A 17,187-nucleotide genomic window follows, 5' to 3' on the forward strand; every position below is an offset into this window, starting at 1 on the left:
CACCACCTTTTACCTCCCCAGCCAAGGTAACATTTTACACCTGGGTGGAATGTGGAAAGTCGTGTTAAGTGCCTTTCCCAAGAACACAACAGCACAAACAGTGGAATACCAGGAATCAAGCTTGTCACTTCTCCATCCTGTATCTACTAGCCTAACCATCCAGCCATTGACACAACTACAAGCACTAGTACATACGCACATACTACACATGTATCTGTATTGGTCAACTGGCATACCTGCCTTTGGTAAAACACACCAGTTTTGCAAACACGCCTTACTTACTTATGTGAGTTTAACTAGTCATTAAGTCCAGTTTATAGAATTCAAGAAGTCTGATATAAATAAATATAAATGTCTGGCTATGCCTTATCGCAAAAAGGCATACAGGCCCCCTTACATGGAGTCCAACGACACGTTACATACAGATGGTTAGGACCACAAATCTTCCATTTCACACAGCTCACTTTGGTTAAGGAGACGTTACAGCCATTCCGTGAGCTATCTGTCAGACTTACTTACACAGTCTGGATATACAACATTGCCCTTTGAAGGGTAGTAAGACTTGTTACATAATAACGGCTTCACTATTCCTTGCATTCAATGTCTTTATGGCACCATCAAGAACTTAGTGATACAAAGCTGAATTTTACAGGCAAAGCCATTACAAAACAGACTTGCAGGGCTGCACTCAAACTGCAGTAACTGGGAGAAAACACAGACAAATGTCACAATTATTGGAACAAGGAAGGCCTGACGGCCTGGGACCATTTCACACCCATCTGTTTAAATAGCTGTCATTGTCTCCCCATCTGTTGAATGGTCTGGTCCATTAGGAGGATCCATTTGGGTTTAATGGAGCCTTACTTTGTACAGATGTCCTCCTATCTATCTGTCATTACGGACCAAAACCACTTCCTAATAGGGCTGTGTACCAAATACCTGTACCTGTACCCATCAAAAATATTTCATTAAATGTCTGACTCAGTGCTTAAAACATGCTGTTTTCGAGACTTCTCTCCAGTGTCACTGACGAAAGGTACAAATGTAGAGGAAGCTTTCTGAAATGTCTGACTGTTTGCAAAATCATATCCAGTTGTTTGAGTTACTGTATCTTCTTTCTTTCTACCTTATGTTTGTCTATCTTCTTTGTTTCTTACAGAAAAGACAAAACTTCTGTGCTATTGTTTGTAAAAAAGTGTAACTTTTGTCCCTAAAGTGAAACATGGTCAATGACACGTAGAAATACAATTATTGCACTCTATGTGTGAGCCCAGAAATTACAGTAAAGGTCGCCGAGAACATTTTCATAAATCCTAAATGCAAAACAATATTATCTATCTCTCCATGCTGGTGCCTACTCTTTTGAAATACACGTAGTATTAGAGATATATATGAAGAGGCTTTGAAGTCTGAAGTAAGGGAAAGTAGTGGGACAAAAAAGGCAAATTTGCTGTAGTACCGAAAAATTCCTCTTGAAAGCACAAAATCAACTTCGTTTTTGGCCTTCTAAACACTTTAACCCACACACCAAAAACAGTCATAATCCACCCATAGCTTCTGGAGTTATACTGACCAAAATAGGCCAGAAACCCAGAAACATACTGACACACCCAAAATAATACCTCCTTAACCTAGGCAAAAAAGAGAATCACACAGACCAGATGTTGTCAGTAAAGGCACTAGCTTTAGCACAAGCAATAACTTCTAGAGTTATGCTAGCTAAAAAAGGCCAGAAATCCAAAAGCACATAGAGACAATTAGGCTGACAGACACACCCAAAACAATACCTCCTTCACCCAGGTAAAAAGAGAATCACTAAGGCCAGATGTTTGTCAGTAAAGGCACCAGGTAATTAATTGAGGTGAACATTTGAACTGAGACCCTGAAACAACATTACAGGGAGAGATTTTATCACCGTTCCCTTTCATGCCAAGACCTTAACCTGGAAAGGTCAGTTGAGGTTTAAGGAATGTCACTCAATGAAAATATATGAGTCAGAAGGAAGAGACAGGGTCACCCAGATTTGAACTTCAACTTGATGCATGGGGAAGACCCAAAGATCTGAAATGTCCACAAAAACACTACTTTGATGGATTAACAAGCAAAATCTCTTGTAATACAGTTGTATTAGATATGAAAACAAAAACACCAGAGGGGTATAAGACAGAGATACAATCCTACTCTAATAAACAAACTAAAGGTTTTACAGTACAAATAAAAAAAGCATTCCAATGTTGTTTCAATCCATAGCTTCAGTTAAAAACCATTCCTGCTTATTACCATAGCATGAGACATTCCACAACAGAGTTGAAAAAAAAAGTTAAAACTACATGATATGAGAATATGTCTTGATACTTACATGTAGCGAAGACTAATTTATAGGTAGAACTTTCTGCTACAGATCATCCCGAAAGAGCACTACAATGTCCAACACTTCCAGCAGTGGGAACTGCTCAAGATATCTGACCCTAATTCTTCAGAACACTGCACCATACCCCAGTAATGACTCAGAGTCACTTTCCTATTCCTCAGCCCTACCAGCACAGGATGGGGGATATCAACAGTGACTAGACCTGGCCTAACTCCAATATACAGTACTCTTCTTCTGGTCCGGATCATCCAGTAAGGTCGATTTATTTTCCAGACAAAATTAAATCATATACAGCTAAGGAAACAACTATTGTTTAAATACAAAATACACTTCAAGTGGGAGTGCTTTCTGTAAAGAAAGTTCTTTCTTATTTCTAACCAATGAAGATATGATTATGAAATATGTTCAGTTTTGGAGTAACAAAGAACATTTGTATGGTCCCTTGTAAGTCAAATGGATAGCTTGTACCTACAACCACATTGGTTTTTGTGTTTTTGAGTCACATTAACAAAAGCTAGCCAACATACATGTCTAGTTTGACAACACATCCCACAAAAGTTACCTCAGATTAACAAGTTAAGCAATGCTCCATTTAAATCTTAACAGCTTCCCTTGCAAGAAAAAATGATTAACCATGAAATCCTCTTAAAATGCAACACATCTTGAAACAGTACTCAGTACATGCATACATGTAGTCTAGTGATATATTATCCATGTATAACATGTTTTATGTCCTACCTGGGCCGCGATTACGTTCGATACGGGTGTTCCGGCCCGTGTGATAACTAGCGGTACGGCCCGGGGGTTCTTAACGCGTACGGCCCTGGGCTTCCAAATGCTCCATAGAACGATTCGAACGCGTTTCGCCCTAACAGCTTGCACCGCTTTTGAAAATTCGAACACAAAATTCGGACGTTGGAATTGATGTTGTTGCATTGTTTGGGCTTAGGGACACCAAATGTTCGCCTATTTCGCATTAAAAGGCTGTTTTCTTGGGTGGGTATGACATAAATAAAATACAACACGGTGTATTCCGCATCACCCTCGGTCCCAGCCCTCCCGCGGATCGGATCTCCCTCCGGCCTTCGGCCGTCGGGCGATCCGACGCGCGGTCGGGCTGGTACCTCGGGCGATACGGAATACCCCGTGTTGTATTCTATATGTATACAAGAACTTACAACCAGTCTACAGCCAGTTTAACACACTACCGCGGCCTCTGGCTCAAATCCTGCCCATTTCCTCCCAAACCCACCCGACCTTTCATCCTGTTCCTGTGACATTTACAACCGTCATTCCGTTATCACTAACGAGCGAATATCTCTAATTAAACGCGGAAATATCAGATTTTTCACCAACCTTCCTCCTCCCAGTCTGTCTAGTCTGCCGAGAATAGCTCCGATCAATCTCTACTGGTCGAACAATTGACAAGAAATAATAAGCACTTGGGCTTACAGAAATGTCAGTAATGTAGGCTATGTTTTTGCTATCTCTTGAGATGAGGAAACTTAGGCTGACCTCTGACCTCTTTAGAGCACCAGTAGCTCTGACATGTCTCCTAGTGGGCAAAGGTCACCAATTGGCGCATGCCCAGAGGGCCCAGCCTGAGACCCCTTTGATAACCGCATCCAAACCAACTGAAAACAGCCTTTTTCTTGGTATGTGTGGATAAATGCTGGCATTTTCCAGCTGGGGAGTTATTTCTATTTCTACTTACTTGAAAAAAACTGGCCGTTAGTGTTGTTTTGGCTGCTTGGTAGAGTTCTAAAACTAATCCCATCTTCTTGTCTTTTGGTGGTCTTCATGGGGGTCAGAGGTCATGCTGCCAGTGTTTGGATTTGCCGTGCTAGTACCGCTGGTCAAAAAGTTAAATTTTTGGACTAAATGGACAATTTGGAAGTTGGACTACCCTGTCAGTGTGTGTTTGCAATAGTTGAACACTCAAGTAGGTGATTGTTGACAGCTCAGTTCTTAGATGTTTTCTATATATTCCAATAGGGGCTGGAATTAGTGGGCTGTGCCCTGACAGAACTTTAGGGAGGGGGGTCAGATTGACCATTGTAGCTTATATTTGCCTAAATTAGTTCTTTGGGTTAGGAGCAGGCTTCAGGTGACTCACTGGACTCAGATTTGCTAAGAAATTCTTTGATTTTAGTGTTTTTGACCATTTTTCTTAGATTTTGTATCCTTTATTGACAGTGCAGTATGTACTGTCCTTAAACAGCTTAATAATAATAGGCAAATCTAACATTTTTCAGATGCACCTTTAGGTGCCTTAGTGGACAAAAGGTACTCAGCTAATGCCAGGGCCAGCAAATTCTTACTTTTTCTCTGTTTTTCTTACTTTTATCTTAGTAATATGGACCACACCAATAGGCTCAGACCAGTGCCCTAGGCCAGGGAATGGGCCACCAACACCTGTTATCAAATGTATTCCCAGGGGACCATTTCTGATCAGAGATCTTTGACACTTGGGCTGAGAGTTTACAACCCTTATCCGGTTTATGCGAAAGTATTGAAATCTGTCAGTTTTGAACTTGAACCCTCTGACATGAACTGATATGGGCTGTACCAATGGATTTTGGGAAGGGGACACAACACATTTTTTTCTTTCCATTTTTGTTTTCAAGCAAAAGTCTTTCCCTTCATCATAGAATTCGCAGCAGTTTTTATTATATCTTCACTACATAGATTTGCACCAAGTTTTATTCAATGGAACACAAGTAAGTCAATATGTTATTGATGGATTTTTATGATTTTCTTTCTTTTGCCTAAAATTGTTAAGTTGTAGAGAATTTTTGAAAGGTCACAACAAAAATTCTGTGCGTGTATCCAGACAAAAACACCTTTTAGTTTACATGGACTTACACATGTAGCAATCCCTGACTTGATATTAAGAACCCAATTTAAATTCCATCAGTTGAACATAACACAAGGTTGTATTGAAAATACAACATACAATTATACCATACAACAATGGCTTCTATAAAAGCACCATAACGCACGTATTTGCATATCAATAAACCATTCTTACCTTTGTCTGCTCTTATACAGAGATGACAACAAAGTGGTCAAGTCGCTAACTTATAATAAAATATTTTTGATATCAGATAGTTTAAAGGAAAATTCGCAAAGAAAGTAATAAGGATTGACTGAAACGTAATGTGACATGCACTGTCAAGTAAAAGTGAAATAGACAATTATCATGACTATATCTTGATAGGATAATACATCATGATGTGTCAGGACGTAGCACCTGACCAGACAGACTAGCAACAAGTGAAAACCAACTCCGCCAAACCTTCTTCATGTTATCCATGTTATCCATGGCAACCAGGCGCCAATCATTACAGCAGTCTGGAGGGAATTTGACTAAAATCCTCCGTCTGTGTGGAAATAGCCATGCTGTAGTCTCAAGTTGATGGGAAGAATGGTGGCATCTGTCGTGCAGAGGAACAATGGCTATGCATGGGGGTTTAACTGAGCAGGTGCATGGATGAAGAAGTGAGGACAATAGCGGGGACTTGGAACTTGTTCAAGTATGAGGCTCTACATGGGGGAAGAAGTCACAGGCTTGCCATGGATAGGCTCAGAACGACAAATTCAGTAGGTATGCTGAAAAATCGGTCAATTTTGATGAAGCAAACCATCGATGAAAAATTAGTTACGAGCAGAAAAACATACTGATAATCATATTTTACAATTTTTTGGAAGTACTAATAATAACTGTAACTAGGAAACCCTATCACACCCTCCTGACCATGAAGAGTTGCCTTGGCTCCACTGGTGGCAGATGAATAATATATTACATCAAAAATCATTCATAAATTATGCAGGATTGTCCCTTATGGCAATGACAACCTTCACTTATGATCCCAACTTTTCCAACGACCCCCCTGCTGCGAAGCAATTTCTGTTGAGTGAAATGAATTGCTGATACAGGACTCCTGGGTTCTAACCCCACAGACACTTGGGAGGCAACAACGGAATTAAGTTACGGAATTCCTGGACATGGTAATATGGCATGTGGAGGAAACAACAAGCAGCAAAACATAAATGCTTCTATCAATATTGATACCTAAAATGATATAACATATAGAGCTCTTATACCGATAGAAATGGATTTTCACCTAATTTTAACCTTCAGCCTGCTAGGGTACATGTGAGTTGCTTTTTGGTACAAGATTTCTATTGCATATGGGTTTATGCAGCAAGGACAAGGTTAAAGCACAGAACAATGTTATGTTTTACATCTATTTCAGTTACTGCTAAGTGACTGTAAAAAGCCTATCATATGTTTAGAATCATGGTTGTTTACATTTAAGTGAAATTAACCTATCAAGATAAATTAAATGTAGTATATAATATTTACAAGGCTTAAACAACAACTGTATTTATCGCCTAGACACACATATAACATATACTTGCAAATTATAAGCATTTGTATTGTTATCACCATTGGAATATATACCAATATAGAGTAAAATCATATCTTCAAAATCTTACCTTGAACTTGCTATTCCACATGGAAGAAAATCTGGTGTGTTACGCTGTGGGGCGGTTATACCGGCTATACAAATACAGAATCTAGTTGTACTAACACGTGTACTTACCAATGGAAGAAATGGCCTGATGAAATCTCCATGTACCATTCAGGATCATAACATTTGCTTCCCAGTTATTTCTGACTGCCTCAGACTCATAACAGCCCTAATCTCAACACTTCCAAAAACAATTTTACCAACGATCAGGTCTAAATCTCTCCAGTTAAGGAAGCACGGACAAAGATACAATGTAATGTCATCAAAAGCAAACCTCCAAGTGGTTACAGGTCAAGGAACTGGGCAGGTTTCTTCTGGGGAATGGTTTGGGTGAACGTTTGCAACTTGCGGCAGAAGACCTGTTATGTACATAACAATAGGGAAGAAAGAGAACCAAAACTAATGGTGATTTCGCAGCCAAATGGTGAAGAATAGGAAGTGCCGCCAACAGGACAATACGTCCACACGCCTTTCAAAAGAATCCTATTCAACGTACGACAAAGCATCATCTTACACACATTTCAACCAGCTGTACAAAAAACAAGCAGTGCAAATGTCACCAAAACATTGTATATCTTAGAGTCTTGCAGCACTGTACTTCAAGCTCAAAATCTTGTGGTACAGTCGTATTTTAAGTTAGTATAACCACAATACCGGTATATCTTAAAAACTTGAAATACATGTAGTAGTTCTTATTCATAACAATCCTCTCCCCCTACTCCTTAGTACCTACACTGTACAAATATAAACAATAAGACTTTACCTTGCATCAGAAAATACCGAGGTACATGTAGGCAATCTACTGGTACCGGTATCATCCTTTCAACATTGTACAGTTGATGTTCACAAAACTTGAATGCACACAAAATACTACATGTATCTTCGACCGTATCATGTAAATGTAATAATCATCTTCTATCTAATAACTATAAAATTGTCCAGTCTGTTAGTGCAAATGTACAATGTAGAGTCTACAAAATAGTCATAAAATCCTCTAAAAGAAGTCAAGTCGATAGTAAATAGATAAAATAAAAGGCCTTACAGTGCGTTTTGGTGGATCTTCACTTCCGTCCCTGTCCCACGCCTTTTTGGGGGATATACTTTAAGAGCACCTTAATCAGATTAAGTGCAACTTAATTTCCTCAATGATATTAGCCTGTGCCTGGTTGTCCGTTTTCCAGGGAAATTAGTGGCGAAATTCATTAAAGGCTGGCTATATGATATGAAAAATTGGGGCAATAAAAAAAATCACACAAGATTTTTTCCTTTTGTTCTGATTTAACTGCTCTAGCAAAAAATTATGAAATACCACTAGGAAAAATGTTATATACTGAGCAACAACATACAACTAAATTAAAACAGCAAACATCGAAAATGAATTGGTGATGAAAATTTTGGGAGGTTTTAAAAATCAGTTTTAACTAAAGAATTGAGGAAAATCAAGTAGAATTCCTTTTCAGTGTTAGATGAGTGGGCAGTCGCATTTACATGTATTTGACCTTTATCAAGAACAATACAGTAAAACTAAAAGACCAAAATAATGTTTGGCATGCTATGCTGTTGACATTCCTTAGAAGCTACAAAAACTCTGCCAAAGTCTTTCAAAACACTGTAATTGTTGCCCTGACTGGAATGCCATAATAGGCCATGTGTCAGGTCCCTCACACTGGGTCGGTCAATGCCATCACTATTTACCTCCACCAACACGCAAAGGCACACCAGTCTCCAAAAATAGTCAGAACAATCAAACCATACCATCAAGAAAACAAATTAACCCTTGATGAACTCTTGACCTGAAAGAGGACAACAGACAACCAAAATTCTATTAAACCAAGGGCAAAACAAGATATCAAGCTACCTTGATGAAGGTTAGACATCCAGGTAATGAGATACACACACAAAATTGTTACTGTCACTGATGTAAAGTACAGTGGATGCTACTTGAAACTTCTGACAGTTTCAAAATCCTATCCAGTTGCTCGAGTAACAATTTCTTGTGGACGCTATCAAGCTCCTTGGATTTTGGGATTCCTGAGAAAAGATGTACAGTAAGATATGAGACCATCCATCATTAAAGAGAGACTACTCCATCAGTTCTTGACATCCTAGCCACAATAACTGCCTGCACAGCAATAACACCCAGACAACCAATTTACTAACAGCGCCATTCACCACTCAAACCATTCTCTACAAATTACTCCATAGCCTTATAAAAGCCATTCTACATATAATAAGAATGCCTTTTGCCTTATTTCTATCTAACATACTGTTAAAAGTAGTCTTACGATTTTCCTTGCTCATATTGCCACAGACGTCCGGACTGTTGTACAAGGATTGACCCATCTTGGGGAGTAATCATTTTCTGAGCTTACCTCAGCAAAAATGATAACAATTCATACTGTAAGTCTGAGAAGACATCCACTGGTGCTGTGAGCACAGTAGCAAACCCCTTCTTTTGAAGATCACAAAACTGTCTCTCTGTTTTTACAGTCTCAAACGAGTCCAATAGCTTATGCTTCAAAATTATACAGTTTATTTATCCTGCTTGTAAAGTAAATTTTTTTCAGTTTTAAAATTGCAAAAAGGACTTTTTGTACGGTACCCTTATCCAGTCCCTGAGGACCATGTATCATAAGGACAGGGATAAAAGAGGAACGAAATAATCACCATAAAATACCAAAGACTTAATGCATCAAATTCTGTGAGAGCCCTTTCACATACCTTGTAAGACAAAATACCCGTATTTGTAAGTCTCGTGCAATACAAGCCTTAGAGATTTAAGTGTTTGTATCTTAATGTTATACCGGATTGAGACAAAATGCTGAACATTTATGTTCTCCATACTGATAATGCTTGGGCAAAGGAGACCATAAAAAAACCATGCCAAGACACATTGGTACAAATTAAGAGAAGCCAAAAAAACACTATCTACTAGGAGATGTTTTACAAAGCAGAATCTAGTATTCTTTCCAGTGGGCCTAAGTAAGTAAGATAGTATTCCCTCAAAATAACTCTAAGACCTTACCTTCAGTGTCTGCCATGTTCAAGAAACATCCAGTAAAATTTCAAAACACTGCACTGGCTGGTTTAGCGAGTTTTGACTGAAATCACAGTGGACCGACTTTGAACCCAGCAGATTGAACCTTTGCCTTTTGCCTGTCCTAATGGGTAAATACATGAGTCCACCGACGCTCCACAACTGTAAATTGACCTTTCTCAACATAGTATCACATGTTATTTACTGGGTACACAGAGAATTGGCTTGATCAGGGCTGGGAATGGTGTGTCATCCATCCTTAACTTGTCACTTTGCTACATTATAGAGGGGTGCAGGGAACAGATAAGCATCAAATGGTCCCCACACAGCAACAGTCGTGGCATATTGATATCTGCATACAGCTGACTTGTATGTTATTTTCCCAGCCTGTGACATAGAATAAAATAGCCTTCAGATCTGAATCGCTTTCACATACAGTAAAGCTCACATGTGAAAGTATCTGACAAATTCTGGTATTGTTTTTTAGTTCAACAACTTTTCCAACACTGAAAAATACAGAGCCTGTAACAATGTAGAATAAAATAGCCTTCAGATCTGAATCGCTTTCACATACAGTAAAGCTTATGTGTGAAAGTATCTGACAAATTCTGGTACTTTGTTTTTAGTTCAACAACTTTTCCGACATTGAAAAATACAGAGTTTGCAGGTTAGTTTCGCAATCAGGCAACTACATGTTGTCACTGAAATACACAAAGGTAGGAAGTTCCAGGTTCATGTTGATGGTAAAATAAAGGCAATAGGTGCTGTCACAGTGGAAATGCAAGGTACATGTACAGCAAAGAAATGAAGCTTTTATATCAACTGACTTTATGTGGAATCAGAAGGTCTGGGTTCAAATCCCTGTATAATGCTGTTAATGTCAGAGTGTCAAGTAAGAGCAATTAAATGATCCTTCAAACAATTTGGTTTCTTTCGTTTTTCAATGGAATGTTTCACAAAGGAAGGAGAGTTCTCATGTGTGAAAGACAAAATGACACCATGACATTTCCAAAACATTGAATTTTTCCTCACTATTGAACAAGCCTTCCCATAGGTAGCATACATAGTCCAGTGGTTATTAGCGACCCTGCAACTAGAAGTTCAGAGTTTGAATCAAGTTTATGGTCAAAAAGACCTAGGGGATTCTCCCTGGTAAAATAAACCTGCAAATACTGTGCATAGCGTCTGTCTTCTCTGTCACGAGCAGTGGAAAATTAGCTCTTCAGTGATCTAAATTGGTTTGAGACCACTGTCCATCTATTCTCCATCGCTACAACCTTCCTAAATGAGCATCCATGTTGACAAGCATGATGGGTAGCAGTTAACAGTGAAAGGAAAACAGAATCTGTTTGTTCTGAAATAGGATGCTAGGTTTACTCCCACTAGTGCCAATCACAGCTAGAAAGAAAAAACAGCACCCAAATAGAACTTCCATATCAAAGTAAGACTGACATATCCTTCGAAAGAAGGAATGTTTGATAATTTCACATTTTCCTACAATACCTTTCCCTAAAACTCTTTCAATTGAATGTCTTTGTCACCTTAGGATCACTCTCACATCTACACATCTAGGGGGCCTGGGTGGCAAATTTTGGATTTAAAAACAATTTCCCACATTCTAAGGGGCAAATCATGGGGTTGAGAGTGGTTATTGTTGGTCCTTTCGATGTTTCTATATCATTTTAGCCCAAGATTTTTGTCAGTTTTGTCCATCAAGGTTGGTGGATTGGTTCAAAAATTTTTCCGTCACATGACAACAAAGTTCCTGCAATTGACAAAAAAAATGGGTGCTGGCTAGAGCACTGAGTATCATACACATGTGGTACAGTGTATCATCACCCCCCACCCCCTTTACCCACCTCAGTAGTATATAGAGTTCTTGATAACCTTTGCTCTAGTATCAATAAAAGATGATCAGAGAATAAAATGCTTACCTCATAGTTCCATACATTCAAAATACAACTGAAAACCTTTGCTTGGGTCTTCTCACACAGAAATAACAACCTTGCCCTACATAAACTACTTAATATACCATTGCTAAAAACTTGCTACTTAACGTAAAAATGAACCATCTTCACCCTTACCTTTCATCCATTCCATTTTTCCCCGTGGAGTCCATTAAAAATCCATTGGTAACTGTTTTGTCTGTGTTTTATAGGAAATGTTGATAATTTCCCAGGAATTTTAATGCTTCGCCAATGGGCCCACGGTCGGAAAGCTTTTAACTTTGGCCCCAGACATACGATGAATCAATCGGATCAAAATCAAATTTCCGTCGTCGCAGCGTTTAGGAGTCTTTCCCCACAACGAGAAGGATCCAAATCAAGCTCACACGGGGGTCAGGTCTAGTTAAAAGGTTGACGAAAATCCCAGACTTGAGTCAAAAGATCAACGTGAAAATTTTCTGCTGTCTCCGGACATATGATATATAGAAGTATCATACTTAGATTAATCACTCTTGAGATTTAGCAGTGCTAGAGCCAGACAGGATCCCCGTGTCAAAGTGGTGTTGAGTCATGTAACATCCATACTGTAAATCACATAATCTTTGCTAACTACAAATCAGCCTTTGAGGTTTTTTACAATTATTTCCCAATCAAAGCCAAAAGTTTCTGGAAAAACTTGAAGCAAAACTTGTCTTGTAAAGGTAACATTTTTTACAGAAAGACAGGGAAAAAGAAGCTGTTTTACGTAACTTAATTTCAGTGAAACTAAGTGAGTTTACGGTACCATAGACTGTCCCAGGTTGAAACGCTATTGTGTTTCCTTCAGTCTCTTGTAATGACAGGCCTAAAATCTCCCTGGGATTTTTGAAAGCCAATTATCAGATTCCCTGGAGCCAGATTGGCTACCTTACCCACCCACTCAAGGACAATGGTACGGCCCGCCATAGGTGGGTATGCACAATGGCACATTCCATGTTACAAAACAGGGGTGATGAAAAATAATTTTGATGGATACCCACTGAGGGACGATTCAACTTTGGTTAAGACACTATGACAAATGATTAAATATGATATACTCAGTTATAACATCATAAAAGAGGATTAATACAATTGATAAAGTTATAATATCATAAAAAAATAAAAAGGTTTCCCCTCTCTTCAACCTAAATGGCATATCCCACATAATGATATTACCAATGTCTGTATTGTCAAAAGGAGCATGTTGAAAACAATTAGACTATATACAAATTTCATGACAGGTAAAAGCAGCATTGCACGAGAGAACTCTCCAGTTACAGCCCCAGTCCGTTACCCACCAATTTGCATAATTAATAATTGACAGAGTCTGTTACGCATCCTTCATCATTATTTCATAGTTTGCATTGGATGAGGGGGGCTCAAGACCAGGAATGGTAAGATGCTATGGATTTTTGTCTACAATCTAACTTATTCTGTAAATGTGTGCTTTTGATATAATTCAAATATATAGTACATAATAGTATAATTAACATATAGTAATATATAGTAATATAAATAGTCTTCCGGTCAGCTTTCTTGAGTTTCTTCTTTAATTGTGTAGCAAACACCTTGAAAGGCTACTGACTGACTATTCAGAGAAAATGTTGCATCCTTATTTGATATAAATGAAAAAGAATGCATCTATTTGTGAGAATTTCAATTTTCTTGCAACTTAAAGTACTTTCAGATATGTCCTCCTTTTTTCCATCAATAGTTAAATAATTCACATGCTTCATGTGCATTGCTACTAACCAACTCATCCACGAGAAGGTTTGCAAGTTTTTCTTCATCATCTAGTTTAAAGTAATACATGTACATCTCACAGGACAGCGCTTATGTAAACCACATCATCATCATCATTCATCCTCCGTAGAGGTGGAGCATACAAAGTTAGTTCGCCACAACTGTCTGTCATACATCACTGAGATGTAAAACATTTACTACATTAGAAATTCTAAAAAATTCCCAAAAATGACTAAATATTCATACTCATAGTCATTTTTATTTCAATATAATGCATTTACTAGAGTTAAAAGATGATAATTTGGGGAATGACTGTAGTACTAGTATGTTCTTGCTAAGTTTGCTTGTGAAGAAGAGACACTTTAAGGTTCCTATGATGTCACTGACCCCTTTTTCCTGATTTCTAGTGGTATTTTGCTGTAAGCTCATGATTCATAAATGCACAAACACATTTAAATGAATCCGCACCCCAACAAGACTTTTTCAACTTAACACACACACACGTGTACACAAATGTACCTTTACAGTGAGTTGTGAACTTAAAAGGCATCAAATTATAATTGTCTAGAAAAACAAAATCAATCATAGATCACGACACCTTTCTGATGCCTACTCTTTAGTTCACCTGTATTTTACTGTCTCCCTACATTGCTGCATAAATGGTAAAAAAAAAATTAAAACTGTAAATCCAATTTGAGAATGTTAATACATTAAACAAACAAAAAATGGTAACACTTATCCACTCCAACTGCTACTTCTGTTTTCTTAGTCTAAGTCTAACACTTTCAGGATGGAATTGAGTACAGGTGACCATAGATTTACATGTAGGTCTGTCTAAAGACTCTAAACCATCAATAAACATCCATCAACTGAAATTAACTATCTGTAACAGTAAACTACTCCTCACCTCTGCCATACTTGACATAATAGATGTCACACACAGAAGGAGATCCTCTCATCTTATAAACATACGTCTGCTACGAATGATCCGTCAGTACCGAAGACAGGGATAATCAAGTCGTTTCATCATCATATCACCCCCTGAATGACAAGACTTAATGAATTACCCTCCTGCTTTTACACTGTTGATTAGTGGGATCTATTATAGGGACTGTTCCATCTACTTTTGTAGGGGCGAATGGGACATGTAAATGTAGTTTTTCCCCCTGTGCAAATTGGTGGGGATTCAATTTTTTTAAATCTTTTTATCCCCAGAAAAATATGAAGCTCATTTTCTACCATCTAGTTACTGTGGTACATTTTCAGAATGGAAAATAGACTTTGGACCCTTTCATGTACACTAATCACGGAGAATAAAAATGATGAGAAGGTGTTTTCCCCAATTAAGATGAACCACCCAGACTCTATTAAGTGAATTACAATCCTAGTGCTGATTATCATACAAATCATGGCCATGCTTTTTACCAAATGAAAATACTACCAGGTCCTACATCTCATTAATGTTATTACCTAAAGTATATACCCATGTGAGGCTAGCTGAAAAATATACTTCATCTCTCATACCACCTTTGAGTTTATCTTTCCAACATTTCATTGCAATTATCATTATCTATATTGCACATGCACATGTTTTGTATACATAGTCATAATACCGGTAAGACTTTTATGCTACAATCCTAATAGTATAAATCCATTAATCATGAAAGCATTTGTCTGGCAATCTCTAAATACTGTAAATACATTTTATTTTACTTTCGCAGTATGAGTGAAAATAATGTTTTGGTATTCAAAGTTTAAACAATTCTGTAGCAGACTAGAATTAGAAATACAAAACAAACATTTCTAGTGTCGTGATTTCATGTTAACTATACAAGGATGCTGTGAATACCACAAAAATAAAGCATCGCAAACATTTAACGATTTACAGTATTAGCCTTAACCTTTCAATGTACTAGATGTACAAATTGTGCATTTCGATTGTGGTTCTGTTTTTGCCACCTAAATACATATTGGATCCCTCTAACTTCTGCTTGGTGCAGCCTATCCACAGTCAGTATAATCACACTGGCACCATTCATGTCCCCGTGGGAGGAAAAATCATCGTTTTTCATTCAGGTCAGATTAAACAAAATAGAACCTGCCACTCGTCTGAGCTCATAAGTCACATCCACTGCGACCTGACTGAGAGGCGTGTCATTGTACCAGGAAGCCAGGATATTCCCCATATCAGGAAATATGGACAACCCAATTTCCAGGAAAATTGTTCTAAGAACATTCTAAGAACAATTTCAAATCCACTGCTAAATACATGTACTTTGTAACTGAGAGGCATGTCCTTGTACCAGGAAACCAGGAAATTCTCCATATTAGGAAATATGGACATCCCAATTTCTAGGAAAATTGTTCTAAGAACAATTTCAAATCCACTGCTACCTACATGTACTTTGTAACTGAGAGGCATGTCCTTGTACCAGGAAACCAGGAAATTCTCCATATTAGGAAATATGGACATCCCAATTTCCAGGAAATTGTCGTGGGAACAATTTTTCTTTGAAGACAAAACCTAAACCTTTACAACAGTAGAGTATATTGATTTTTGCTGTAAAAGCTCTATTGGAATTAAGAAACATTTCAATGAACTTGATACTGGCAAAATACTGGCACAATAGTAAAACAACATTACCAAAATAAAGACTTCTGTTTCTGTTCAACTATGGTACAGGGTGCAGAAATATGTTTCATAGCACTGATTATACATGTGATGCACAATATTCTGTGCTGAATAGACTCTATTGAAGAAGGTAACAAATGTCTCTTTTATTTATATTTCTATGTATTGTAAGAAACAGAAGTGAGCAGTAGAAACAGATAAAAACCCTCCTGGTCCCGGGCCGGGGTTCGATCCTAAGACCTCCCGGGCACCAGTATGCCGCTCTAACCGCTCGGCCGAAAATGTCTAGACCCATCGGCCGTGTCAGTTGGTAGCGCCTATAAACCCTCCACTGTTACAGTGTTATGCTGTTCAACTGTAGAAAAGACTCACCATAGAGTTCATGGCGAAGTGGCTGTGCTCTGCCTGCAGCTCCAGAGCGATCTTGTGCGTGGCTCCGATCTCCGTAAAGTTGACCACAAATAGTTCCTTGTTGTGACTCAACCACTCAAACATCTGAAAGCAACAGAAACCACAAACTGTTAACATGCCTGTCATTACAAATGACAGGAAAATTAAAGAGGATTACACGTAAGTCTGTTCAAATTGTATAGTTGCAACAAAATACATCCACAAATATCTTACTTAGCCCTGATCTACAAACTACTGCACAATTTGACAAACTACACGTACCTCCAGAAATCTAAATATCATTAACATTAATCAAGTGCTCAGAATTGATCCCTTGCTTCTTTTCTTCTTACTATTGCTTGAAGCCCAGTCTCTGGCTACTGGTTATGTACCATTTTTAGGCCACACCAATTTAATTTGTTGGTTCTCGGATTCGCCTCTTCATTTTTTTCTGATTTGCAAAAAAAAAAAAAAAAGATTCTGGTTCTGAATCAACTAAAAAATGCTCATAT

At 38.1% G+C, this 17,187-nt stretch overlaps 2 protein-coding genes across 2 annotated transcripts in view; one reads left to right on the forward strand and one right to left on the reverse strand.

Moving 5' to 3' along the window:
• Positions 1-17,187, reverse strand: part of LOC109465343 (kalirin-like) — a 159,248-nt gene that overhangs the window by 113,167 nt on the left and 28,894 nt on the right. The window contains exon 9 of the mRNA XM_019762557.1: positions 16,658-16,780. Within this exon, the coding sequence (XP_019618116.1) occupies positions 16,658-16,780 (123 nt within the window). The remainder of the gene's footprint in view (positions 1-16,657; positions 16,781-17,187) is intronic.
• LOC109465342 (U6 snRNA-associated Sm-like protein LSm5) overlaps positions 13,264-17,187 on the forward strand; it is a 41,651-nt gene continuing 37,727 nt past the window's right edge. The window contains exon 1 of the mRNA XM_019762556.1: positions 13,264-13,304. Coding sequence (XP_019618115.1) covers positions 13,279-13,304 — 26 coding nt within the window. The 5' untranslated portion in view covers positions 13,264-13,278. The remainder of the gene's footprint in view (positions 13,305-17,187) is intronic.

The sequence above is a fragment of the Branchiostoma belcheri genome, unplaced genomic scaffold, assembly GCF_001625305.1.
Source record: "Branchiostoma belcheri isolate BF01 breed outbred unplaced genomic scaffold, Haploidv18h27 scaffold15, whole genome shotgun sequence".
Taxonomy (NCBI): Eukaryota; Metazoa; Chordata; class Leptocardii; order Amphioxiformes; family Branchiostomatidae; genus Branchiostoma; species Branchiostoma belcheri.